Below are 24768 nucleotides of genomic sequence, written 5' to 3' on the forward strand. Positions count from 1 at the left end.
CATTCCCCGCTGGTACGGCCGCCCTGGGCTGGGCGAAGAGCAGGAGCCCCGCTCGGACTACAAGTCCCAGGCGCCCTTGCGGGCTGCGGGGACGCCCATTGGCCGCAGGCGCCCCTGTGCCCCACGTGACGCGACAGCTGGCGGCCGCACGTGCGAGGCTGGCGGGGAGCTGGCCGGGATGGAGCCGGGCCCGCGGGCGCTGCTCACCGACCTCTACCAGTTCTCCATGGCCTACGGCTACTGGCGGGCCGGGCGGCAGCGGGAGCCGGCCGCCTTCGAGCTCTTCTTCCGCCGCTGCCCCTTCCAGGGGGGCTTCGCCCTGGGCGCGGGGCTGGGCGAGTGCCTGGCCTTCCTGCGGGGCTTCCGCCTGCGCGGGCCAGGTAGGGTCTGGGGGGCGGGCAGAGCAGCGCCAGGGAGTGTGGGGGGCAGAAGAGGTGGGGGCAGTGCCGGGGAGTCGGGGGAGTGAGCCTGGGAAGCGACAGGCGGGGTGGAGCAGTGCCAGGGAGTGTGGGGGGCAGAAGAGGTGGGGGCAGTGCCGGGGAGTCGGGGGGGTGAGCCTGGGAAGCGACAGGCGGGGTGGAGCAGGGCCAGGGAGTGTGGGGGGCAGAAGAGGTGGGGGCAGTGCCGGGGAGTCGGGGGGGTGAGCCTGGGAAGCGACAGGCGGGGAGGAGCAGTGCCAGGGAGTGTGGGGGGCAGAAGAGGTGGGGGCAGTGCCGGGGAGTCGGGGGAGTGAGCCTGGGAAGCGACAGGCGGGGTGGAGCAGTGCCAGGGAGTGTGGGGGGCAGAAGAGGTGGGGGCAGTGCCGGGGAGTCGGGGGGGTGAGCCTGGGAAGCGACAGGCGGGGTGGAGCAGGGCCAGGGAGTGTGGGGGGCAGAAGAGGTGGGGGCAGTGCCGGGGAGTCGGGGGGGTGAGCCTGGGAAGCGACAGGCGGGGTGGAGCAGTGCCAGGGAGTGTGGGGGGCAGAAGAGGTGGGGGCAGTGCCGGGGAGTCGGGGGAGTGAGCCTGGGAAGCGACAGGCGGGGTGGAGCAGTGCCAGGGAGTGTGGGGGGCAGAAGAGGTGGGGGCAGTGCCGGGGAGTCGGGGGAGTGAGCCTGGGAAGCGACAGGCGGGGTGGAGCAGTGCCAGGGAGTGTGGGGGGCAGAAGAGGTGGGGGCAGTGCCGGGGAGTCGGGGGAGTGAGCCTGGGAAGCGACAGGCGGGGTGGAGCAGTGCCAGGGAGTGTGGGGGGCAGAAGAGGTGGGGGCAGTGCCGGGGAGTCGGGGGAGTGAGCCTGGGAAGCGACAGGCGGGGTGGAGCAGTGCCAGGGGTGGGTGGAGTGTGTGTGTAACCCCCACACCTAGCATGGCTCGCTGTTCTCTGCAGTGGCACTTGGACCATTTACAGCCCGAGAGAAGAACAAGGGAGCTCGACAGCCTATGCTGGGAGCCTGCTGGCTTTATAGCTCAAGCTGCCCCGGGCTCCTACACTAAGCTCCAGAGGTGTCCCAGATTCAAGTCTGCCCGGTGGCGGAGTGGGGCAGGTAGGGTGGAGACAGGAAGCGGTGGGAGCAGGCAGGGCAGGAGTCAATGCCACGGAGCAGCAGGAACAGATCTAGTGCTAGGCTGTAAGGCTTTGGGCCCTAAGTAGCTTGAGGCAGCACCCTATTATCTTTTTAGTGTGGGGATCACCCTCCCTCCTCCAAATTATTCCTGCTTGGGGACCCTTAGTGGGCTAATACAGCCTCCTAATATGGATGTGGGGCATGACCGGGGAGTAGGCAATGCCAGGGAGCATTAGGAGCAGGTAGGCAGAGGGGACAGCGTGAGGAACTGTTAGGGGCCAGTCAGTAGCACTATTGGCAGCTCTGTGAATAATTCTGTGGCTTGAGTTATCGCTTGTTAAATGTTATCTCAGCTCATGGCTTTGGCCGTCCTGATTGCTTCATCTCCCTCATCTGCTGCCCCAAATCCAGGGACTTCACAAATAAATAGCAGATGGATGTCCTTTTTGTGCTTGTGGAATCTTTACCCACACTTCCTCCTAATTCCTCTCTCCTGCCTGCTCTCCAATCCAAACCACTATCGGTCCCACGTGGCAGAGCTGCGCAATGAATTATAAAAACACTGTTTACTTGGAAAACAAAATGTCATCCGGGGACATTTCAGGCCTTTTCTGTTTCATGCCCTGTGATTCTGGGTCTGTTTTTGCCTTTGAAAAGTTGCAAGTTCACAGCACTTTCCTTTCTTTCCACTTGACATTCACGTCCGTGCTTGTTTCTCTGTTTCCCATTTGCTACGCAGCTGTGACTTGGCATAATGGTTGCTGTAGTGCGGGAACTCCGTCCCAGTGGCCTTTCTGTTCTCCTGGGAATTGGGGATGTAAGAGTGTAGCTGTTTAAACGGGTAACCGATAAATATGAGCTCATCGGTTACCCACACAATTGCATGTGGATACTAGAGGCAGCAGCCCGGGGCAGCAGCCTACTCCCCAGGAGCGGGGCAGGAGCCTGTATGTAATCGTGAACGATAACCAATAAGCCCAGACTTATTGGTTAACTGTTTACACGAATATACGTTCACATCCCTGCTTCTGACAGTGGCTAATGCCAGGTGCCCCAGAGGGAGGGAACACAACAGGCAATCATTGAATGATTCATCCTGCCACCCATTCCCCGGCCTTTCGTACACAGAGGTGAGGGACGTGCAGAACATGGTGCTGGATCTCTGGCCACATAGGCTAATAGCCACTGCGGGACCTATTCTCCATGAACTTATCTAGTTCTTTTTTTGAATTCTGTTACAGTTTTGGCCTTTATAACATCATCTGGCAAGGAGTTCCACAGGTTGACTGGAAAAAATATTTTCTTTTGTTTATTTGCGATCTACTGGCTATTTAATTTCATGGAGTGACTCCTAGTTTTTGTATTATTTGAAGAAGTAAACAACATTTCCTTTTTCAGTTTTTCCACATCAATCAGGATTTGAGAGATCGCTGTCATATCCCCTTAATCCTCTCTTTTCCAAACTGAAAAGTCCCTGCCTTTTTACTCTCTACTCATATGGAATGTGTTCATTACGCTTAATAACTTCTGTTGCTCTTCTTTGTACCTTTTCCCAAATCCAATTTTTTTTTCACCTGGAGTGATCAAATCTGCAATATGTGGGTGTACCATGGATTTATGTAGCAGCAATATGATACTTTCTGTCCGTTTCCTAATGAGTCCCAGTTTTCTGTTAGTTTTTTTGATTGTCACTAGGCTTGGAGCAGCTATGATCAGACAGCTGTCCCTAATGACTCAGAGATCTCGTTATTGATGGGTTTGGCTACTTTAGACTCCATCATTTTGTATGCGTCGTTGGGATGATATGTTGCCGTGTGCGTTACTTTGCATTTCTCAACACTGGGCGACGCCACGTGATGGAATTCAATCGCTCAGTTTTGTGACATCCCTCTGTAGCTCTTTGCAGTCTGCTTTGGATAGGGGTGACCTTCCCGCCCATTTTCACTGGGACAGTCCCGTCTTTAAGGGCTGTTCCCAGCACTGCAACGTTTTAAAAAAAAGGGCACGTTGTCCCATATTTCCCCTGCAGCAAGGGGTGGGCAGGAGCCACCAGCAGGCGGAGCTTCAGCCACTGAAGCGCCAGCGCCGGCGGCTCCTTTCCCCTCCCCACCCTGCATGCTGCGGGGCTGAACTTCATCCCTGCTGTGGGGCAAGGTGGGTGGGGAGACGCCGGTCCTGGGAGCTTAAGCTGCTGATGCCCCAGCGCTGGTGGCTCCTCCTCTCCCCCCCCCCCCCCAAACCACTCTGAGGCTGGAGCCCTGAGCGCCAGTGGCCCCTCCCCGCCTCAAGTGCCAGCGGCTCCCCCCTCCTGCTTCAGGGCTGAAACCCCAACCCCCCTGCAGGCTGAAGTCCCATGTGCCAGCAGCACCCCTCCCCCCTTGGTGTCCTGTATTTGGCCTGGGGAAATAGGGTCACCCTAGCTTTGGACTTGACCATCCTGAATAAATGTCTCCCCTGCAGATATTGCCCGCTCGCTCTTGACCATTTTCCCCAGATCGGTAGCTCCTCGGGGGCAGAGCATGGGAACGGCAGGGCCTTGGCGGACAAACGCTTCTCTTGCCCTGAGGCCTGTGGAGAGGGGAAGAGACTGGGGCGCCGGTGTCGAGGGCACGGCAGGCTTTGGGTTGCGCCGTTCGCAGCAGCACAGCCGGGCGCAGTGTGGCAGCGAGGGGGACGAGGTGTCGTGAAGAGCCTCGTGACGCTGGCACGGGGGTTCCCGGCGCACGCTGGGAGCAAGGCTGCTCCGAACGGCGCGCAGGGCGACGTAGAGCTGCGCTGTGAATGGGGCGGCCGGGGGCCTGAGGGCAGCAAAGGTTTCCCGCCGGGGCCATGTCAGCCGATGGTCAGGGCTCCCTATATCTGTCCCTTAAGACCGGCTGAAGTTCTTTTAAATTGTGCCTGGTTCTGTTACAGCAACTGAAGGAGTCAGGTTAAAACTTAAACAGTTACAGGTTTATTGAGGAAGCTTATAAATCATATGGTTGCAATGGCTATTGCTCTATTTCTTAACTGCTAAAAAAATATAGATCTTAAAAATGGTAGATAAAGATAAAGATAGAAAAATAGAAATAATGGTTCCAAGTAACAGCTTACTCTTTCTATGTGTACACTTAAGACAGAGGACCACACCCAGGTACAATTTTTACCCCCTTCTGTGCCTCTCGACTCCGGCATGTCAGGCCAGGGCCGGTCCCTCAATTCCTAGGAGAGACGAAAATATGAGGTGGGCGTCCCCATAGAACCTCGGGAGGTCAAACACCGAACCCGACCAGCAGGTAGAGGGTAGAAGGAGTCTGCTGCTGTACCACCTTTATACTCATGGGGTCACGTATTTCTCTTTCTTATCTGTCATGCCAAATGGGGCTGGTCTGTCTTTTGTGAGACCAGTTCTTACAAGGGAGTTGTGAACTTCATTTACACTTGTAAGAGAGAGAACTAAATTGGAATTACTGGGGATTCTTTTCTCAGTGGCAAATTCCTCTCCCAGGGACTGTGTGTGTGTTCGAATCAACATGGGTGCCAGCCGGGGCCGTTCTCGCAGCCTCGAGGCCAGCTTATTGCCGTAATCGCTCTCTCTCTCCACATATCTGTTTTTTCAGCTTCTCAGGATCAGATGAGCCAGCATAGACTATGCTGATTTTACTGCTCCTTCTCTGCCCTGTATGCTTCAGAGAGGCAAATAAGATGGATGAGATGGGGGGTTGGTCTGTCTGGCTACAGGCCACTCGGGGGGGGGGGGTTGGTTTGGAGGACTCCAGCGTGAGACGCACACCAAGGCCGTCGTGGCGGTGCCGGCGCTGACTGGGCCTGAGGCGCAGAGCTGGCGGCAAACCCTCCGGGGCAATGCTTTTCGGACCACTTCCGTCTCAGCCCTGCCAGCTCACCCTCCCAAGGCTGGGAGCCAGGGCCTGCCAGCAGCTTGCGTCCCCAGGGGCCAGAGCATCCCTACCTCTGCTAGGCCAGTCGTTCGTTCTTCACCCGGAAACAGGGTCATTGGCCACCTCTCCCGGGTTACGTCCTCTCCTGGAATCCCCTCTGTGCAGACGCTTCCCTTGGAGCTGTGGTGGCCGAAGGGCTGTCCCTCTGGGTCACCTGCCTTTAACCACCAGGCTCTAAGAACCTGATTTCCCATGTCCGTGCCTCGCGCCCCCCGCCAAGGCTTGTGATAATCAATGTGAGACCCAAGCTGTCAGCAGAGATTTCAGCTGGTGCTCTTTGGTGGACTAGGGCCTAAACCCCAGACCAAAAGGGTCCCTGTAGCCCCAATGGACCTCCATGCCCTCTGCTAGCTGGCAGCATGAGGTCCTTGGTTCAGAGGGAGGGTTGCTCAGTGGTTAGAGCGCCGGATTGGTTGGTGAGAGATCTGAGTGCTCCTCCCCCCCCCCTCGCCTCCCATGCTTTGAGCTGTCCTGGTCAAGTCCCGTCCCTGCCTTGTGCCCCGTTTCCCCAGAATTCTCCCCTTCCCTGCAGGGTGGTCGCAGAGCCCAGAGCGGAGACACGGGGAGGGAAGTGGCTGCAGAAATGCCAAGTGTGAATTCTCCCGCATGCTAACTCTGCTTTCAGCTGGCAGATAAAGCTGATTACAGTCAAACTTGAGTGTCTCTTGCGTGGGGTCTGGATCCCTATTGGCTGGAAGGGTCCTCTCCGGTCAGATGCAGCAGGTAGCGATGGGGGATTATACTTTTCACTGTCAGTGGGCATTACATCCATCATCCCCCCCAACCCCCCACACCCTGTGCCTTTCTCCCCAAAACCCTGCTTTGGGCTCAGAACTGTGCTGCCTGCAGCTGCTGCCGGCCGGGTGCCAGACAAGCCTGCTTGGTCTTGTCTGCGTAGCTGGGACCGGGCTGTGTGATGGGGATGCAGCAGGAGAGAGTCTGTGCTGTCCTGCCTTGGAGCTGCAGTGGGGTAAGGGAGATGGGACCTAGAGGGCTAGTGGAGGGGCAGGAAAAAATTCCCTGCCATTCTCCTTCCCCAGGGGACCTAAACCCACCACCCCAGGACACTGTTCCCTTGGCGGGAGGGGCGCTGCTCCCTCCTCCGTGCTCGGGCTGATGGCAATCTCTGGCTGCTTTCTAGAAATCGAGTACCTGCAGTCGGTCCTGCCCAGCACCATGGAGGAGGCTTTCTTCGATTACCTGCGCACCGTGGACGCCTCCGAAGTCACCGTCTCCTCTGTGCCAGAGGGCTCTGTCGTCTTCGCCAGGGTGGGCGTTAGCGTCGGTTCGCGCTGGGCCTCGGGTGCCGTCTGGGGATCCTTAGGCGGCCCTGAGTGAATTGTTCCGGAGTCAGGGTGCCCGAAGGGTTGGTCTGAAAGTAGAGAGAGCTGGATTCTCTTCCTGGCTGTGCCACTGGCCCGCATGGGCAAGCCACGGGACCCCGCTGTGCCTCAGTTTCCCCATTTGTGCAATGGGGAGAATGAGACTGACGTCCCTTGTAAAGCACTTTTAGAGCTCCGGATAAAAGGTGCTACACGATAGCCGGGCACTAGTGGTCTAGTGTGGATGGCTCAAACAATGCATTTCTCTTGGCTTCTCTCCCTGCCCCTTTATGCTGGAGTGGCGATCTCCTCTGCAGGGTTGTTTGCGTATCTCAGTCTGTAGGCGCGTGTGCATCGCACCAGCGGGCGAGGGTGAGAGCTGGTGCAAGGAGAGCTCAGTCTGATTCTGGCTGCGTTCGCTGAAACCGGTGTGACTGTAGGTTTAGTTCACACTGGATCCTTCAAGACCAGAAGGAGGCGCTTTTCCTGCAAATGAAGGATTGTGCTGCGCGAAGGGTTCTTAGATAAATGAAGCAAGGCTTTAGCCCTCCAAATAGCAGTCTTACGAAAAGACTCTTCTGTGCTCCAAAGAAGGCGCGGTAGGATGGGGGAAAGGAAGGAGCTAGTCCAGGGAGCAGGGGTGGGGATCCTCAGGCCTGGATCAGGCCCCCAAGGCTTGGGGCTGCCCCCCAGGGTTGGGTAGCCCGTGGTGGTGCTTCTGACAAGTCAGAGCAGGGCCCTTAGGCGGAGGAGCTGCAGAAAGAGCAGGGAAATGACGAACGAGTGGACTAGCCCATGCATAGCTACGTGGGGAAAATTCAGGGCGGGAGCTGAGCCTGGTGGTGTACGGTCCCCAGACCGGGAGCTGAGGACTGACCGCTCAGAACGCTGGTGGGAGGCGGAATTGCCCCGAGTCACTGAAAGGCCTCTGGGCGCTTTAAGGGGATCATGCAGGAGAACTGAGGACGTCCACTAGTTCCCGGGGAGCCCAGGCATCCGTGTGGCGGGGGAGGTTTGTGCACCTAGAACCGGAGATCAGCTCTAGGGAGACCTGAGTCAAACCAGACTCGATAAGGGGCAGGCCCCGTCCTGTGCCTCCAGCCAGAGGTTCCGCCTTGCACTGGGCTCGGTCAGGCAAGGAAGAGCGACCCCCCGCTCCTTACACCCCGCAATGTCTAAGCCATGGGTTCCCAAACTGGGGGGTGCGTCCCTCTGAGGGGGGTGAACAAATTCCAGGGGGGGCATGAGGCAACCCCCTCCCCCCGTCAATCCCCGCCTCCAAGAAAGCCCGGTCTGTCTGTCTGCTGTCTGGGGCAGACTTCAAAATGGCGGCCTTAAAAGGCCAATTTTTTTTTCTCAGTGAGTTTTGCTGCTATATTTTTTGCGGGGGGGAGGGGGGTAAGGGTTTCTCAAAAATAAAAAAGGGGGCGTGATGCCGAAGAGTTTGGGAACCACTGGTCTAAGCAGTCTCTGCCCTCCTTTGGGAAGCGCTTTCAGACTGACAGCTACACGCCAGAGCTGGGTCTAGTCCCATCCGGCTGCGGCTCCTGTATCGCTGGCGGCTGAAAGCTCCAGCCTGCAGGAGAGACGCTAGCGATATTCCAAGGCGATTGCAGCACGAGGGGCCAGCCGGGACGGGGTGGGCATCAGGGATGCTGTGGAGATGGAGGGGGGAAGTGGGGGGGAAAGGTTGGGTCCTGGAGACACTGAGGAGCCAAAGAGGTGGGCGAGGTTCTGGGCTAGGGTGACTGAGCAGGGCGATGGAGACCGCTGTGCTAGAGAAGCGGGGAGGACGTGTGGGGCAGCCCCAGAGCCCTGTTGCATGGAGCGTCCCAGTCCTAGCCTGGGTCGGGGGCCGTTGGAACCCAGTGCGGTGTTGCATCCGGCATCGCTCCGGCGGCTTGGCAGGGACGTGCCCGCGAGAGCGTTGGCCTGGTACGGGGCTGGGCGTGGCTTGCCACCGGTGGCTTTGAAGCAGCAGGCCAGGGAGCGGGGGTGGGGTGAGGAAGGGGGAGGAGCTAGGCTGAGCGCCCCCTCTTTCCCACGGCTCTTCCCGGGCAGGTTCCGCTCTTGCAGGTGAAGGGGCCGCTGCTGGTGGTGCAGCTCCTGGAGACCACGCTGCTGTGTCTGGTCAACTATGCCAGGTGAGGGGATGCTGGGGAACCGCCTGTCCTGCGGGGTCTAGGACACATGGCTTGGTGGGCGGGGTAGCATCCCACAGGGTGGCAGGTGCTGGTCTGGGGTTGTTGAGTTCCCCAGGGAACAGGCACGTGCCAGGCGTGGATAGTTGTATATGAAGGGTTCCAGCCCCCCACGGGGGCAGCACCGTGTGTCCCTTGCTGCGGCTCTGCCCCTCCCTCTCCCGCTGGCTCCAGAGTCCCCTCTGGCCTCCTGGTGTATCTCGCCCTCCTACCCCAGCAGCTGGGGCCATGCCCATCCCCGCACAGCGCCCATCCCGCCCTGTCGGCAGCGAGCTCCCGGGGCCTAGCCACGGTCGTGCTCAGGGAGTACTCGGGGTTTTCCTTTTCCAGCCTGGTGGCCACCAACGCTGCCCGGTTCCGGATGCTCGCTGGCCCGGATAAGAAGCTGATGGAATTGGGGCTGCGTCGCGCCCAGGGCCCGGATGGGGGCCTTTCCGCCTCCAAGTACTCCTACGTCGGGGGTGAGCTCGCCCGGGAGCCCAGCCGGCGCGCCAGCTCCTCGCCCCGGGGCATCCCTGCCCCCTGGGCTCCCGGGGTGGCTGTGCTGCCCTCGCCCACGTGCCCGTCTCTCCATTCCAGGCTTTGACAGCACCAGCAACGTCCTGGCAGGGAAGCTGTTCGGGATCCCGGTGGGGGGAACGGTGGCCCACTCCTACATCATGTCCTTCGCGTCGCTGGAGGAGGTGCAGCCCCGGGTCCGTGGCCCTGCCGGGTGGAGACGGGATTCGTTCAGGAGCCTTGCCCGGCGCTCAGAGGGGGCAGAGGCCTGCCTGGTAGACGGGGGCGGGGCTGATCCCGCAGGAGAGCCCCCAGTGTCCTGCCACAGGACTCACCCCTTCTCCTGGGGGTCGATTCGGCTTCGAGTCTCCCCACCCACCCTCGCAGCCCCACCCCGCTCTCCGTAGTCGTCTGCCGAGCCATGTGGGTGCCTAGATCAGGGTGGGCAAGATACGGCCCGTGGGCCCGAGGCAGCCCACCAAGCCGTCTGATCCGGCCACAGCCTGCCCTGCCGCTCCCCCGCCCCCAGGCCAATGGAGACCAACGGGCTGGGGAGTCCATGAAGTCATTGGCTGATCAAAGCAGCTGGCAGCTCCCTCCCCCTCTCTTCCCGCCCCTTCTGCCAAGACCCCGCCCCTTCCTCATGAGGCTCCGCCTTTTCGTGGGGGCCCAGAGCTGGCCTGAGACCACTACCAAAATTTGTGAAGTGGCCCCCCTGCAAAAATGATTGCCCCCCCTGGCCTACATGCCAGGCTGATGTGTGCTATGGAAATACAGCGATGGGTGCTCGGCTGACGGGCACTGTGAACCGTCCAGCTGCCCCCTTGGAGCATTGCATGCTGGGATTTGTAGTCTCCAGAGTCCCCCCATGGATTTAAAAACCAAAGGTGGTCACAATCTTCCTAGCTTTGTGCAGATAGGAAATTCCCAGCCCCTGGCCTGCCCAGCACTTGTTCTATATCCTCTGACTAAAATTTGGAGGGCGGCTCAGCTGCTTGGGCAGCTCTCTGCACCCCTCCCCCCCCCGCCTCCTGCACCCCCGGAGTGGCACAGACAGACTCCACCAGCCAGTAGAATAGAGGGAGTTTATTGCTTCTCCAGGATACAGCACAGATGGAATCTGGTTACAGGAACTGGGGCTAGGAGGCCTCAGTGCCCCCCCTTGAGATGGGGGGTGGCTGGGCCCTACAATCCCAGCCCCCTCCCTAGCTCCTTCTCCCCTGCTTCCCAGACAGAAGCTAAAACCCTCTTCCAGCCCTGCCCCCCAGCCAGGTGCTGGTCTCCGCCCTCCTCCCTGGGAGGCCACACGGACATCCCAGAAAGTCTGAAATCCAGGACCTCTGCGCCAAACCTGCGGCGCGAATGAACAGGCTCCCAGCCCTGGCCAGCCGCCCCTCCGTTGGGTCACTTGACGTAGCTGACCGGCCTCGGTGCCTGCTCGTTGCTGATGTCTAAGAACTCTCTCGACGGGGCTGCTGCTGCAGAACCGGCAGGGGGCTGGGGCATCTCGAGGTGTGTTTGTATAGGCCCTACCGAAAGGGAGAGGCAGGCAGTGACCCTGGAGGATGATGGGTTGTTTCCCACGCAGACCCTGACGCCTGTGGACGGAGACGCGCCGGTGGATTTCCTGCCCCTGGCCGAGGCGTGGCTGAGGCGGGTGTGCCAGCTGCTGCGGGTTCCCGACCACGGGGTGAACCGGGGGGAGCTGGCTGCCTTCGTGTCGTACGCCATCGCCTTCCCCCACCACTTCCAGGGGCTGCTGGACACGTACTGCGTCATGGGGTGAGGCGCCGGGGGGCCTCTCCGAGCACGCTGGTGACCGGTGCGGTGCCGTCCCATAGACTGAGGGGGCAGAGGCAGCCAATGGGGTCAGATCGGGTGGCTGGGGGCAGTTAGGGTACAAGATGAATCTGGCAGGGGAGACAAAGCTGGTTATGTGCAGGATTGCAGAGTTGATTTCTTAGAGCTCCGTGGTACCTCCCAGAGATGCCACCTGGGCCAAGCCCCTGTGGTCACCCGTCCCCACGCACTGGGGTCAGGACAGCGCCCATGCGGAGCACCCCGGGACCCCCTCTGTGCTGCTCTTCGTCCTGCCTTAGCCGAGGCAGGGCCCCTCGACTCCCCTCTGACCTGCCCGCGGCCTGCGTGGCCCGTCTCTCCTGGCCTGGCTCGCGGAGGGCGAGGTTCCCGGGCCCTTCGGCCAGCCCAGCCTCTTTGCTGTTGGCAGGAGCGGCGTCCCAAACTTCTGCGCCGTGGCGCTGGCGCTGAGCCAGCTGGGGTACCGGGCGGCAGGCGTCCGCGTGGACAGCGGCGACCTCGGCCAGCAGTCGCGGGCGATTCGCCGGGTGCTCCAGACCTGCGGCGCCGCGTGAGTGCTTCCCCCTCTGCCGGGCACTTCCCCCCCGGGCAGAGACAGAGCCCGTAGCGTAGGCTCTGCACAGGGGCGGTTACTGCCACGGACGATGGCCCCTCCTCGTTCACGGGGCTCGGGGCAGAGGGCGTATCCCTGTGGCGAGCTGCCACCTCGGCCCGTCACTCGGCCATCGACCCCCCCTCCTGCTGCCCGTCTGTCTGGGCTGGAGTTACAAGAGTCAGACCTCTCGCAGGGCTCCCTCGAAGCTGTGCGGCCGCGCCGCTGCCTAATAAACCCCACGCAGCAGCTCAGGGTGGTTCTGCACACCGCTGCCACGGTGTCCTCTCCCCCGGCCGCCGCGGCTCCCTGCTGGGGTCGGGGGGCGTGCCCCTCCCCGGCCACAGAGTCCCAGAATCACGGCCCATGAGAGCTGAGGGGGGTGCCACATGGAGTCACCTGTTCCCCATCACCACCGAATGGGAGCTGTCCCAGGAAGTGTCCCAGCCCCCAGCCCTGAGCCTCCCGCTCCCTAACTCACACCCAGACCCTGCCCCCCGGCCCCAGCCCTGAGCCTCTTGCTCCCTAACTCACTCCCAGACCCTGCCCCCCATCCCCCGGCCCCAGCCCTGAGCCTCCTGCTCCCTAACTCACACCCAGACCCTGCCCCCCAGACCCCGGCCCCAACCCTGAGCCTCCCGCTCCCTAACTCACACCCAGACCCTGCCCCCCGGCCCCAGCCCTGAGCCTCCTGCTCCCTAACTCAGTCCCAGACCCTGCCCCCCATCCCCCGGCCCCAGCCCTGAGCCTCCCGCTCCCTAACTCACACCCAGACCCTGCCCCCCGGCCCCAGCCCTGAGCCTCCCGCTCCCTAACTCACACCCAGACCCTGCCCCCTGGCCCCAGCCCTGAGCCTCCTGCTCCCTAACTCACTCCCAGACCCTGCCCCCCAGCCTCTGGCCCCAGCCCTGAGCCTCCTGCTCCCTAACTCACTCCCAGACCCTGCCCCCCAGCCTCTGGCCCCAGCCCTGAGCCTCCTGCTCCCTAACTCACACCCAGACCCTGCCCCCCAGCCCTGAGCCTCCTGCTCCCTAACTCGCTCCCTAACTCACTCCCAGACCCAGACCCTGGCCCCAGCCCTGAGCCTCCTGCTCCCTAACTCGCTCCCTAACTCACTCCCAGACCCTGGCCCCAGCCCTGAGCCTCCTGCTCCCTAACTCACACCCAGACCCTGCCCCCCAGACCCCGGCCCCAGCCCTGAGTCCATTCCACCACCTAGCTCCCTCCTGTACCCCACAACCCAACCAGAGTGCTGGAGGGGGCCTCATGACTCCTACCCAGAGCCTGCCCCCCCGCCCCAGCTTCCTGGTCTGAGCCCCCTTCTGCACCCCAAATGCCTCATCCCAGCCCCCTCCCAAGCCCACAGCCCCAGCCTGAGCCCCCTCCCACACACCGAACCCCTTAGCCTCACCCCTGCTGCAGATTTTTCCATGTGCAGAATGATTTTTCCTGTCTGCACCACTCGGGAGGTGACGCGTCGCGCACCATCTCCCCGTTGGTGCACGTAACACAATCCACCCTGCACGTGGCGATGCACAATCCGAGGGAACGCTGGTCTCCTGGCCCCGAGCCTCCTCCCCACGCCCAGCCCAGCCACAGGTTAGAAGTGCTGCCCAGCAGCTGAGACGGCGCCTTTCTCCTACACTGGAAAAGCATCCAGGAGATTGGGACGGGACCAGGCCTCCTCGTCATTAAGGCTCCGTTTTAGCCACGGAACGGTCACGGGCAGTAAACAAAAACTCACGGCCCCTGGCCTGGCCCCACTTGTCCTGTATCCCCTGCCTGAATCGTGGGGGGGCTGCCCAGCTGCTCGGACGGTTCTTTGATGGGACCTTGCATCAGGGTCTAGCAAAGCCTCGACTACCCCGTGCGGCTGGCTCAGCCCCACTGGGGCATCTGCCCCTGTAGGAACCCTGCAGCCGCGCACAGGGACTCATTTCAACTGTGTCCAGCTTCCAGGTGCCCTGGCTTGCCACCATCCGCATTGCGGTGAGCAGTGATGTGAGTGAAAGGAGCCTGCAGGAGTTAATGCAGGAGGTGAGGTGGACTCAGCCGGGGCCACGTTTTCACCTGTGGCAGGGAAGGGCTTATGGCTGGGGGGCACCTTTCACAGCACCCCGGGGGTGCCTGGGTCCTCCTCAGGCTGTCACGCGTGGGATGAATTTGGCCGCTCCTAAGGTGCTGGGCTGCCTTGGTCATGTCCTTTAACCGCTCTGTGCCTCAGTTTCCCCCACTTGGAACCGGTCCTAGTATTCACCTGCCTCTTGCGGGAGGAGGGGTGTTTTACGCTCTGGCGCGTTTGTGAATCTAAGAGCGTGTCTCCACGTGAACGTTCATCTGGACTAAGCTCCAGAGTTTAAGGGAATGAGCGATGCCCAATGAATTGTGTGCGCAGTCGCTCTTGTTCGGAATTAGTTTCGTCCGCTTGAAAAATGGATTTGGAGCAAGGCGCTTGGAAGCAGCGTCTGCAGGTGGGGTTAATCCGGAATAGCCGTTCGGGACAAACTCTGGGGCTGTGTCTACACTGGCCAGTTATTCCGGAAAATCAGCCGCTTTTCCAGAATAACTTGCCAGCTGCCTACACTGGCCGCTTGAATTTCCGGAAAAGCGCTGACGATCTAATGTAAAATCATCAGTGCTTTTCCAGAAAAACTATGCTGCTCCCGTTCGGGCAAAAGTCTTTTTCCGGAAAACTGTTCCAGAAAAGGGCCAGTGTAGACAGTGGAGATTTCTTTTCCTCAAAAAAAGCCCCGATCGTGAAAATGACGATCGGGGCTTTTTTGCGGCAAAGCGCATCTAGATTGGCACGGACGCTTTTCTGCAAAAAGTGCTTTTCTGGAAGAGCATCCTGCCAATCTAGACGCGCTTTTTCCGAAAATACTTTTAACGGAAAACTTTTCCGTTAAAAGCATTTCCGGAAAATCATGCCAGTGTAGACGTAGCCTGGGTGTCAACCAGCACGAGGAGCGAAGGGAACGAAGCCGCTGCCTTCGGCCTGGGGGGAGCAGAAGGGTTCCTCGCCGGGCAGGTGGCCAAACAGCTCCTGGCAGATGAACCTGGAAGCTGCGTGTTCCCGGGCTGCTGCTCTCTGGGTGGGACCAGCCTGGTGGCTGCACCAGGCAAGGGGGCGGTAATCCAGCCTCGTGGTTCAGTGCGTCGGCACATTGCAGCCTGTTCCCCACCGGCCAGCAGCGGCTCTGGGCTGGGGTCTGCCATCCTGGGAGTGTCAGGCCTTGCTACTCTCCGGGGCTACCAGGATCCTGGGCTGGTGGCCCCATGGGGGAACCGCTGCACCTCCTGGGCCTTTCTGGGAACCCAACGAGGAGCCGTCTGGGGCCAGGAACATCATGTTCCCGCTGATGGGGGACAGCCAGAGACTCTGATCACAGAAGGGAGGCCAGAGGTGGCCGGCCCAGGAGCTGGGCAGAAAGCTAATGGGGGTCCTGCCCCCCCAGACAAGGGGGTTTACTCAGCAGGGAGCTACCTTTGTGGGTCACGTCCCAGCTCCAAGCCAGCCGCTCAGGGGAGACTCCTCATGCAGCATAAGGCAGAAAGGATTGTCCAGTGGTTAGAGCAGGGCAGGGGGCCAGGAGTCCTGGGTTTAACTCCCAGCTCTGACTCAGAGAGGCCGTCAGCCCGCCCCTTCCCTGCCTCAGTTTCCCCATCTAAAAAAGGAGGCTAACAACCAGCGTTCTTTTGAATTTCTGATGTCCGTGTGCAGAATGTCTGTTGCTATGGCACCAATATGGAGGGACACAACAGAAATCATTCTGCACGCGGACAGGGGTGGCACCAAGGGGTTCAGGTGCGGGGAAGGGCTCAGGGCTGGGGCAGAGGGTTGGGGTGCAGGCTCAGGGCTGGAGATGAGGGGTTCAGGTGCGGGGGAGGGCTCAGGGCTGGGGCAGAGGGTTGGGGTGCAGGCTCAGGGCTGGAGATGAGGGGTTCAGGTGCGGGGGAGGGCTCAGGGCTGGGGCAGAGGGTTGGGGTGCAGGCTCAGGGCTGGGGCAGGGGATGAGGGGTTCAGGTGTGGGGGAGGGCTCAGGGCTGGGGCAGAGGGTTGGATGCAGGCTCAGGGCTGGGGCAGGGGATGAGGGGTTCAGGTGTGGGGGAGGGCTCAGGGCTGGGGCAGAGGGTTGGGGTGGGGTTGGGGATGAGGGATTCAGGGTGCAGGCTGCCCCAAGGAGAAAGGACTACCTCCATGGAGGTGCCTTTCTCTGGCTGCCACAGCTCCAGGTTAGGCTGGGTGAGGGCCAGGGAAGGGGCACGTCTCCCCCGGTAGCAGCATCCCTGATGGATCTCCGGCTTGGGCACTGTGGCTGGGGCCAGGCACCGCTCCCGTAGCCCTAACACAGCTGCTATAGCCGGGGGAGGGGGGAGAGGCCCCTCCCCACCAACCCCAGCCCAGAGCAGCCATGGGCAGGGCTGGGGGAGCTGCCATTACAGCTTTATGCTGGGGCCAGTGGGCAGAGGCATCTCCCTGCACAGGGCTTGTTAGGCGGCCCTGCAGCTTAGAGGGAACTTGGGTAACATTGAACTCCCCCCTTCCCAGGGATTGGTGTGGGGCTCGGCCAATGTCTGGAAAGGCTCGAGATCCTTGGAGGAAGGGCTGTCGAGGAGCAGGACGTAAACTCTTCAGGACGAGTTAGTCCAGCACCGAGCGCAGGGCGAGGCACTGGGGCAGCACCGATTCCTTGTCTTCTGTCTCCTCCTCCAGGGGAACGAAATTGACATGGTCGGCATCGGGACCAACCTGGTGACGTGCCCCCTGCAGCCCTCGCTGGGCTGCGTTTACAAGGTAACTTCCCGGGGGCAGTTACTGGCCGGCCTGCAGTTCGGTTCAAAGGCCCTAGGGTGCCGAACGGCAAAGGGCAGACCGGCAGTTGCACCAAACTGCGGCTTCCTGGTGAAACTGGCCACAATTCTACAATTCGCCTTTCAAGCTTGTCTGGGCTCCTTGTGGGACTTCAGGGGCGTTGAGCGGTTCTGATTCCCAGACAGCGGGACTTGGCTTCCATTTCCAGGATGGAATGGAAGGAGGCTGTGTGGCCTAGTGGTTAGGAACGGGGCGTCACAGCTGAGTTCTCATCCTAGTTTTGCTGTCTGCAAAGTGCGGGCAGCATCAGTGGCTTCGAGATGTTTGCCTGAAACGCTCCACGTGAACACACGGTGCTGGGATTCGCTAGAATTATTTTGGTGGCCGTGCTGTTGACACGATGGAAGAGAAACTCTTGGGTTGAAAATTGTGGGCAGGGAGCGCGAGACTTCACGTGCTCCCCCTCCCCAGGCCCTGATTGACGTGGGGGGAGCATGCAAAGTCTCCCATTGCCAGGACCCTAGAGGGAACCGCCAGCTGTTCAGAACCCTTCATCTCCCCCCTTCCTCCCGTAGCTGGTGCAGGTGAATGGCCGCCCCACGCTGAAGCTGACGGAGGAGGAGGAGAAGATGACCGTCCCGGGGAGCAAGGCGGTGTACAGGCTCAGGGACGCTGCCGGTGAGACTCTGACCCAGCTCTCACCCCACAAAACCAGGCAGCACCCTGGGACTACGGGCCTGGCTGGGTAGAGACGGGTCCCCCAGAGCCCTGCGGCACCGTGCCTGCAACATGCACCGCTCACGCGCCCCAGGCTTGGCTCGCGGTGCAAGGGGTGGGACTGGAGCTGGGATCGGTGGCCGCTGCGTTGGGGTCCCCGGTTCGAGTCTGGCGCAGGGCGGGAGCGAGGCTGTGGCCAGGGGAGCTCTCGCAGGTGGAACCGAACGGCCCGCTAATGTGTAAAGCTCCCGTCGGTCCAGCAGAAGGCCTGGGACCCCCTGGACCACAGAGGCTGACCCTTCCCCCTGGAGGCCATCCCCCGTTTCCCTCGCGACCCCCCCTCTGGCCTTGTGCCCCGGTGCTGCTCTCTGGGGGAGTTCTGCGGAGCTGGGATTTCGCCCTGCAGGAGAGAGACTCCCCCTCGGCTGACCCGGCTACTCAGCAGCCCAAAGTGCGGACAGCTCCTCCCCCTGCCCCTGGGCTGAAACTCCCCCCGCCCTTGCTGTTCCCTCCGCTGCTGAAAGCGCCGTGTGCGCCCAGGCCTGTGACTGGGGGCGGCTCGGTGGCTGGTGCCGGCTGCCGTTCCCAGCCCCAGTTCTGCCGCCCAGGGCTGGGATCATGGACGTGTGTGGCAGCGTAGATCCCACCCCTCTTGAATAGGAGCTCCCGGCACATCCCCTGCGTGTGCCCCCCCCCGCCGCCCCCAGCTCAGCAGTGCTCCCCCTGCCCTGCTCCGGAGCGCGTCAGAACGGCAGCCAAAGGATCTAAGCCTGGGTCTGGATCTAACCTGCCCTGCTCCCCGCCCTGGGGCAGCACTGCTCTGACCCCCCAGGCGCACAGCCCCTCACCGGGGCAGCTAACGTCTGCCTCCGACTCCTGGCAGGTCTTGCCTTTATGGATCTCATGGCCCTGGAGACGGAGCCCCCTCCCCAGGCAGGCCGGGAGGTGTCTGTCCGCCTGCTGGGGCGGCACGAAGAGGCCAGGAGGGTGACTCCCATGGCAGTGGAGACCCTGCACCGCACGTACTTTAAAGATGGACAGGTCAGAAAAGGCAGCTTCCCTCCCCCTCACAAGCTGCCTTGCTGCCGCCACGGCTGTAACCACTGCGCAGGCTTGTCTCTGGGCTTGGCGGGGGCTCCCCTGCGGCCGGGACTCCTCTCGCTGTGATCTGCTTGGCTCTCCGCTGCTAAGGAGAGGGGCAGGTGACGCTGTTCCCTTGACATCAGAACTGCCCCAGCAAGGTACTAGGGGGTCATCTGCCCAGGGAAGGAGAAAACCAAGGTCCTGTCCTTCTGGCGCACATTGCAGGAGCCAAGGGGTTAAACCGGCATCCGGGGTGGGAGGGAGGGGGGTGTTCACATTAGCTTCAGCCCCCCCAAACCAACACTTGTCCCAGTTCTACGGAGTGTACGAATCCCTTCCGGTCCCATGCCATTGTATGGTGTTGCATTGTACAGCGGGGCAGCGGCTGCGTTCCACCCCAGAAGTGGCTGCGTGTGGATGGGAAGTTGTCTATAGCGTTCCCATAGGGAGTAACTCTCCGAGTAGGTCTTTGGGAGCCCTCCGGATGGACGGGAGAGCGGAGGAGAGTCAGCAGTTCTGGCGGTGCCAGGGAGGGGGGGGAGGTGGTTTGGCTGATCAGGAATCAGGTGCCCTGAGGACTTGTGCAACATTGCGTGGGCCCCAGTGTTCTGCGCCCCTGGATATAGGGAGCTTCACAGGCAAATGGAACTGAAGAGCCCCTAGTGGAGCTGGGGGAGGGGCAGTCTTCACAGGAGACCCCCTGCTCCGGTTTGCAATCAGATCATGTGTGCAGGAGAACAGAACATAAGAACGGCCAGACAGGGTCAGACCAACAGTCTACCCAGCCCAGCATCCTGTCTACCGACAGTGGCCAATACCAGATGCCCCAGAGGGAGGGATCACAACAGGGAATCCTCACGTGATCCCTCCCCTGACATCCACCTCCAGACAAAAGGAGACTAGGGACACCATTCCTACCCATTGATGGACCCAACCTCCATGAATCTATCTTGTTCTTTTTTGAACTCTGTTAAAGTTCTAGCTTTCACAGCATCCTCTGGCAAGGAGTTCCACAGGTTGACACTGCGCTGAGTGAAGAAAAACTTCCTTTTGTTTGTTTTAAATCTGCTGCCTATTAATTTCATTTGGTGACCCCTCTTGTATTGTGGGAATAAGTAAATAACTTTTCCTTATTCACTTTTTCCACTCCAGTCATGATCTGATAGACCTCTGTCATATCCTCCCTTAGTCTCCTCTTTTCTAAGCTGAAAAGTCCCAGTCTCTTTAATCTCTCGTCATATGGCACCCGTTCTAAACCCCTCATCATTTTTGTTGCCCTTTTCTGAACCTTTTCCAATGCCAACAGATCTTTTTTGAGATGAGGTGACCACATCTGTACGCAGTATTCAAAATGTGGGCAGTACCATGGTTTTATAGAGAGGCAATAAGATATTCCCTGTTTTATTCTCTATCCATTTTTTAATGATTCCTAATATCCTATTTGCTTTTCTGAAGGCCGCTGCACACGGAGCGGATGTTTTCAGAGATCTCTCTGCCATGGCCATGTTGTATAATCAAATCTTACCGGGGGGGGGGGGCAAGGAGCAAAACCCCAGCTAAGTGCCCGAGTCTCGGTGTGCTCTCGGATCTAGACTCGGTTCGGCTTCAGCCCGGATCTTGTTTTTATGTGTGTCCTTCTCTCCTCCTCCCGGCCCCCGAGCAGGTTTGCCAGGCTCTTCCCAGCCTGCTGGAAATCAAGAGCCACGTGCGAGCCTCTCTGAGCACGCTCAGCCCTGTGCACAAGAGGCTCCAGGAACCAGAGCCTTACCAGGTACGTGAGCCAACTTACAGTGCAGGGGCCAGCTCCAGTGGGAAGGGCGTCTTGAGCCAAGCGCGTCCACGTCAACCTGGAATTGCTCCTTGCACAGCCAGTCCCGAGCTGTACTTGGATGGGAGTCTTCCAAGGAGCACCCCGGCGCTCCAGGCAGTGCTCTCCTTTCTGACACGTGCCGTACAATGCTTTCCGGGGAGTGAGGTGGGTGAGTTCGGGGTGTTCTCCCTTTGTTGTAATGCCCCAGTGCTGCACTAGGGGAGCTGTGCTGCAGGGAGGGATATGACACTATCCCCTCTCAATGCTATAGCGCAGCAGTAGGGGGCGCTGCACCTCGGAGGGCGGCATCTTTCAGAGGGGCTCTGGAACTGAGGTCCCAGGAACCTGTGATCCTCAAAGACGCCCTGACTTTTTTTTATCTTGGAATCCTGGCTGCAGTCTCCATTCTGCCTCCTTAAACGCCTCTGCAGATTCGGCTCCTGCAGGATTTCTTTTTGGTTCCTGCAGGGGTGTTCCGAGGAGGGAGAAAACTTGTTCTCCTTGGCCTCTGAGGACAGGACAAGAAGCAATGGGCTTAAACTGCAGCAAGGGAGGTTGAGGTTGGACATTAGGAAAAACTTCCTTCCTGTCAGGGTGGTGAAACATGAGTCAATTGCCTAGGGAGGTTGTGGAATCTCCATCGCTGGAGATATGTAAGAGCAAGTTGAATAGACATCTATCAGGGATGGTCTAGGCAATGCTTGGTCCTGCGGTGAGGGCAGGGGACTGGACTTGATGGCCTCTTGGGATCCCTTCCAGTTCTATGATTCTTCTGCCTCTAGTGCGACTCAGCATTACAGGCTGTTAAACGGCTTCCCGTTCCACTGCAGAGGTGGCTGCATCTAGCTGGTGGGTGAGGTGTTTCCTGGCTAGAGTGGCTGACGTGCCTTGTGAGGAGAGCGGCTGTAGAGACGCATGTTCGGGTTAGATACCTGATCTTCTCTGCCTATCCTTGGGATCTCTGGCCAGCCCGGGCCCTGCATCCCATGCCCACTAGGTTCTGCCCCTCGTGTGCGGCGTGGGGACAATCAAAGAACAAGGGCCGCGTCTGACATCAGACACACTGACCGGTTTCCTCTCCTCTGTCCAGGTTGCTGTGACTGAGAAACTGCACTTTCTCCTCAACGACCTGCGCCGATCCAGCCAGTGAGCTGCCCGGCATCCTCCTGTCCAGCAGCAAACTGCCCCCGGGCACGGCCCAAGAGCCCGCTGCTGCACAGACACCTGGCCACTCGGGTGTTTTTATGCAACTGGTGAATATTTTCTCCAATGATGGTTTTGCTGCGCAGGGCAGTAGCGGCCAGGTAGCCCAGCTCCATCGCCTGTGGCAAAATGAATCCCCAGCCAGGGCCTGTGCAGAGGGGAGGCAGGTTTTTCGGATCCAATTTGAAATGGGTGCGGCGGAGGACCAGCAAGGCCATGCCTAGTTTGACTCCTAATCAGGTGCCGGAATCCGCAGCTCTCCACTGGGGCTGTTTGGCCGTCTGTGTTTGGGAAAGTCCTATCTCCTTACGTTGACCCGCTCATATTTTTCCATCAAAATGGCACTTCTCTCAATATGGAGTAGAAAAATCCCATTTTCGGTTATGCACGTGTTACGATGAAGAAGAAGAATATTGCAAGAGTTCAAGTATTAAGGAACAGGAAACCCATTTGACAGAGCTGCGTCAGGCAGATTGCTTGTATCTGATGTCAAGACAGGATTAGACCCTTATCCTCACCCTTCTGTTCCAGGCTTACAACAAACTTCATGAAGTAAGTAAAAGAATGTGACGATTGTTCTCTTTGAAATTGTAGCTCCCACCTGATAGGGGTTTGCCCGGTTCCTCCCTACAACCTCGTGGTCCGGTGAAGGCCTTCATGCTTAACTCTTAACACGCATGTTCCTCATTCACAGACAATAGCAGGGTGGTGAAGCACTGGGCTGGGTTACCTAGGGAAGTAGTGGAGTCTCCATCCCTAGAGGTGTTTAAGTCTCGGCTTGACAAAGCCCTGGCCGGGTTGATTTAGTTCGGATTGGTCCTGCCTAGAGCAGGGGGCTGGACTTGATGACCTTCTGAGGTCTCTTCCAGCTCTATGGTTCTATGATTCTATGATTTCTTTGTGACAGAGGAGCAACATGCACAGTCGAACAAGAACGTTGTTACAGTTCCAAGGACAATCATTGTATCCTTTTCCTTAGTTCATGTTTGTTGTAAGCTGAAAACAGAATGGTGACTACAGAGCCGTCACTGCTACAGGAAAATAGCTGGGGTCTATTTTAGGCTTGCACATCACAAACACAGTTGTTTAAGAAACAGCTGATTTGTCCTCAGTGGAAACAAGCTCTCGCGTCTGTGCCAGGTTGAGGAGGAAATTCTCTGCTTCGAGGCTAGGGCTCTTCATTCCCTTTAGCGTAGAGCTAACATGTAGGATCATGGTAATCGCATTGGCTCAAGACTTGTTCTGTATCCTTGTAACATGATGCGACTCGCCAGCACGGCGCCTCCTGCTGGGCACTCTGGGAATGAGCTCTGCTCCGTACCAGAGCGCCTGCGTCTGGCTGTCATATGCCTGCTGGTGCCTGTTGTTCTCCTCCACCTTGTGCTAGGATCCGTGTCCCTCCCAGACGGCGGAACCCTTTCCTCCATGCACCGTGCCCACTCTCTGGGGTCCCCCCCTCAGGGAACCCCCAAACCCACCTTGCCTCAGTGACCCTACAGCCAGGCGTCACCTAGCCCCTTATCCAAGGGGCCCACTGCAGTCTAACATGGCAACTGGTCATAGGCAAGGGGATGGGGACCTGGTGCCTTTGCCTGCCCTAGTGTCCCAGGCCTTTGTTGCTGGGCCTCAGTTTGGGTCAATTCAGCCTGCAGCTCCCCAGGCTCATGCTGCCTTTCCCTGGCACTGCATTGCCCATGGTACCATGGCTAGCAGCAGCTGGGTCCTTCTTCCTGCAGGGCTGGAGTGAAAGAGTATGGAGTCTGGCCAGCCATCTCTTTTATACAGCCCTCCTGGGTTCTGATTGGCTGCTGCAAGGCCTCTCATGATTGGGCCCTTGCTACAGCCCTCTCCCAGTGCTCTTTTAACCCCTTTTATGCCTGGAGCAAATGGACAACCTGCTACAATCCTGCTAACGGTGGCCAGCAGTGTTCCTTGTAAGCTGAGCACTTGGACGGCCAGCCAGGAGAGAGTTAAATGCCGCCCAACTGATTAGCAGACTGCCTGCAGTGCCCACAGCCAGCAGCATGTGTTTCTACTGGTGGTGCACATCCACACATGCCTCTGCGCACATAACAATATTTATTCTGCACATGGATGAGAAAAATTAGAGGGAACATTGGTGGCCAGTATCCGTGGCTTCATAAGGTGCATGAAAGCCCCAGCAATGCAGCTAAACTGGGGAAACTTACAACCTAATCCTGAAATGAGCTGTGGCCTTAGGGTCCCAATGAGGTTCTGCAAGGGGCAGATTAACCTCTTAAAGATGGATCATTGAGTATGAACTTAGTGCCTTATTTCCCACAATACACTTTGCCTGCAGACCCCAGGAGAGGTCTTGCGGGGTCTTTGAAACCACAAGTGCCATGTAAACGGAATAGAAACCAGTGCCTGGAGTTGGCACAGTTGGTAGAAACTTAGGTCAAAGTACAAAGGATGTATATAAGCAAATGACACAAACATGTAGTGGCAAAATTAGAAAGGCAAAGGCACAAAATGAGCTCAGTCTAGCTAGAGACATAAAGAGTAACAAGAAAAAACTCTGCAAATATATTAGAAGCATGAGGAAAATCAAGGACTGGGCAGGCCCACTGCTCCATGAAGAGGGAAAAACAATAACAGAAAATGTGGACATGGCAGAGGTGTGTAAGGTTGGTGGGGATGATGTAATAGTAACTCCTGGAGAAAAAGAGGTAAGTTCAGAAGTTAAAGGAGGAAAAGAATAAGTTAAAAGTTACTTGGAAAAGTGAGATGTCTTCAAGTCACCAGGGCCTGATGAAATGCATCCTAGAATACTCAAGGAGCTGATAGAGAAGATATCGGAGCCATTAGTTATCATCTTTGAAAAGTCATGGAAGATGAGAAAGAAGCCTTGAAAAGGGCAAATCTAGTGCCCATGTAGAAAAAGGGAAATGAGTGTTACACTTTGGTTCTGTGATGTGATGGGAGCCTCGAGGGTTAAAGCCGACTACCCAGTGAAAACTACTGGATGATGGTGAAACAAATTATTTTTATTAAGTGGAATGATTTTTTTATCAAAACAATTAGCAAATGGTTTTTTTAAACTAGCAATTGCCCAATGCTTTTACAGGGTAGAAAACCCTGAACTTAGCTGTACTTAACTAATTACAAACTTCTTTGATTACAATCAACTGTACCAAATCACTGTCTCTAATTTGCTTAACAAAAAAATACAAAAACAAAGACAATATAATGATAATAAAAACTCTGTCCAAA

General features: G+C 58.6%; 1 protein-coding gene across 3 annotated transcripts; it reads left to right on the forward strand.

The window, feature by feature from the left end:
• Positions 1 to 110: 110 nt before the first annotated feature.
• NAPRT (nicotinate phosphoribosyltransferase) lies at positions 111 to 24768 on the forward strand. 3 transcript variants are annotated; one of them, XM_075919988.1, is made up of 14 exons: positions 249 to 380; positions 1362 to 1518; positions 6619 to 6746; positions 8861 to 8943; positions 9331 to 9461; positions 9580 to 9695; positions 11087 to 11280; positions 11726 to 11866; positions 13861 to 13945; positions 16623 to 16703; positions 17297 to 17399; positions 18322 to 18479; positions 20185 to 20292; positions 21422 to 24768. In XM_075919988.1, the coding sequence occupies exons 3-14, from the start codon at positions 6654 to 6656 to the stop codon at positions 21479 to 21481; spliced, it is 1353 nt and encodes a 450-aa protein (XP_075776103.1). In that variant the 5' UTR covers positions 249 to 380; positions 1362 to 1518; positions 6619 to 6653; the 3' UTR covers positions 21482 to 24768. The 3 variants fall into 3 exon arrangements, with proteins under 3 accessions (XP_075776101.1, XP_075776103.1, XP_075776102.1); XM_075919987.1 differs by lacking the exon at positions 1362 to 1518 and adding an exon at positions 6103 to 6200; XM_075919986.1 differs by lacking the exon at positions 1362 to 1518 and having other exon boundaries at positions 111 to 380.

The sequence above is a fragment of the Pelodiscus sinensis genome, chromosome 2 (genome assembly GCF_049634645.1).
Source record: "Pelodiscus sinensis isolate JC-2024 chromosome 2, ASM4963464v1, whole genome shotgun sequence".
NCBI lineage: Eukaryota > Metazoa > Chordata > Testudines > Trionychidae > Pelodiscus > Pelodiscus sinensis.

What these genes read in the sequence shown, in the direction of transcription:
- NAPRT (XM_075919986.1), top strand. Translation starts at nt 179, where the DNA reads ATGGAGCCGGGCCCGCGGGCGCTGCTCACCGACCTCTACCAGTTCTCC. An exon ending in CTCCAGACCTGCGGCGCCGC is followed by an intron (nt 11,867 to 13,860) that starts GTGAGTGCTTCC and finishes AACTGTGTCCAG; the next exon opens with CTTCCAGGTGCCCTGGCTTG. An exon ending in CGTACTTTAAAGATGGACAG is followed by an intron (nt 18,480 to 20,184) that starts GTCAGAAAAGGC and finishes GCCCCCGAGCAG; the next exon opens with GTTTGCCAGGCTCTTCCCAG.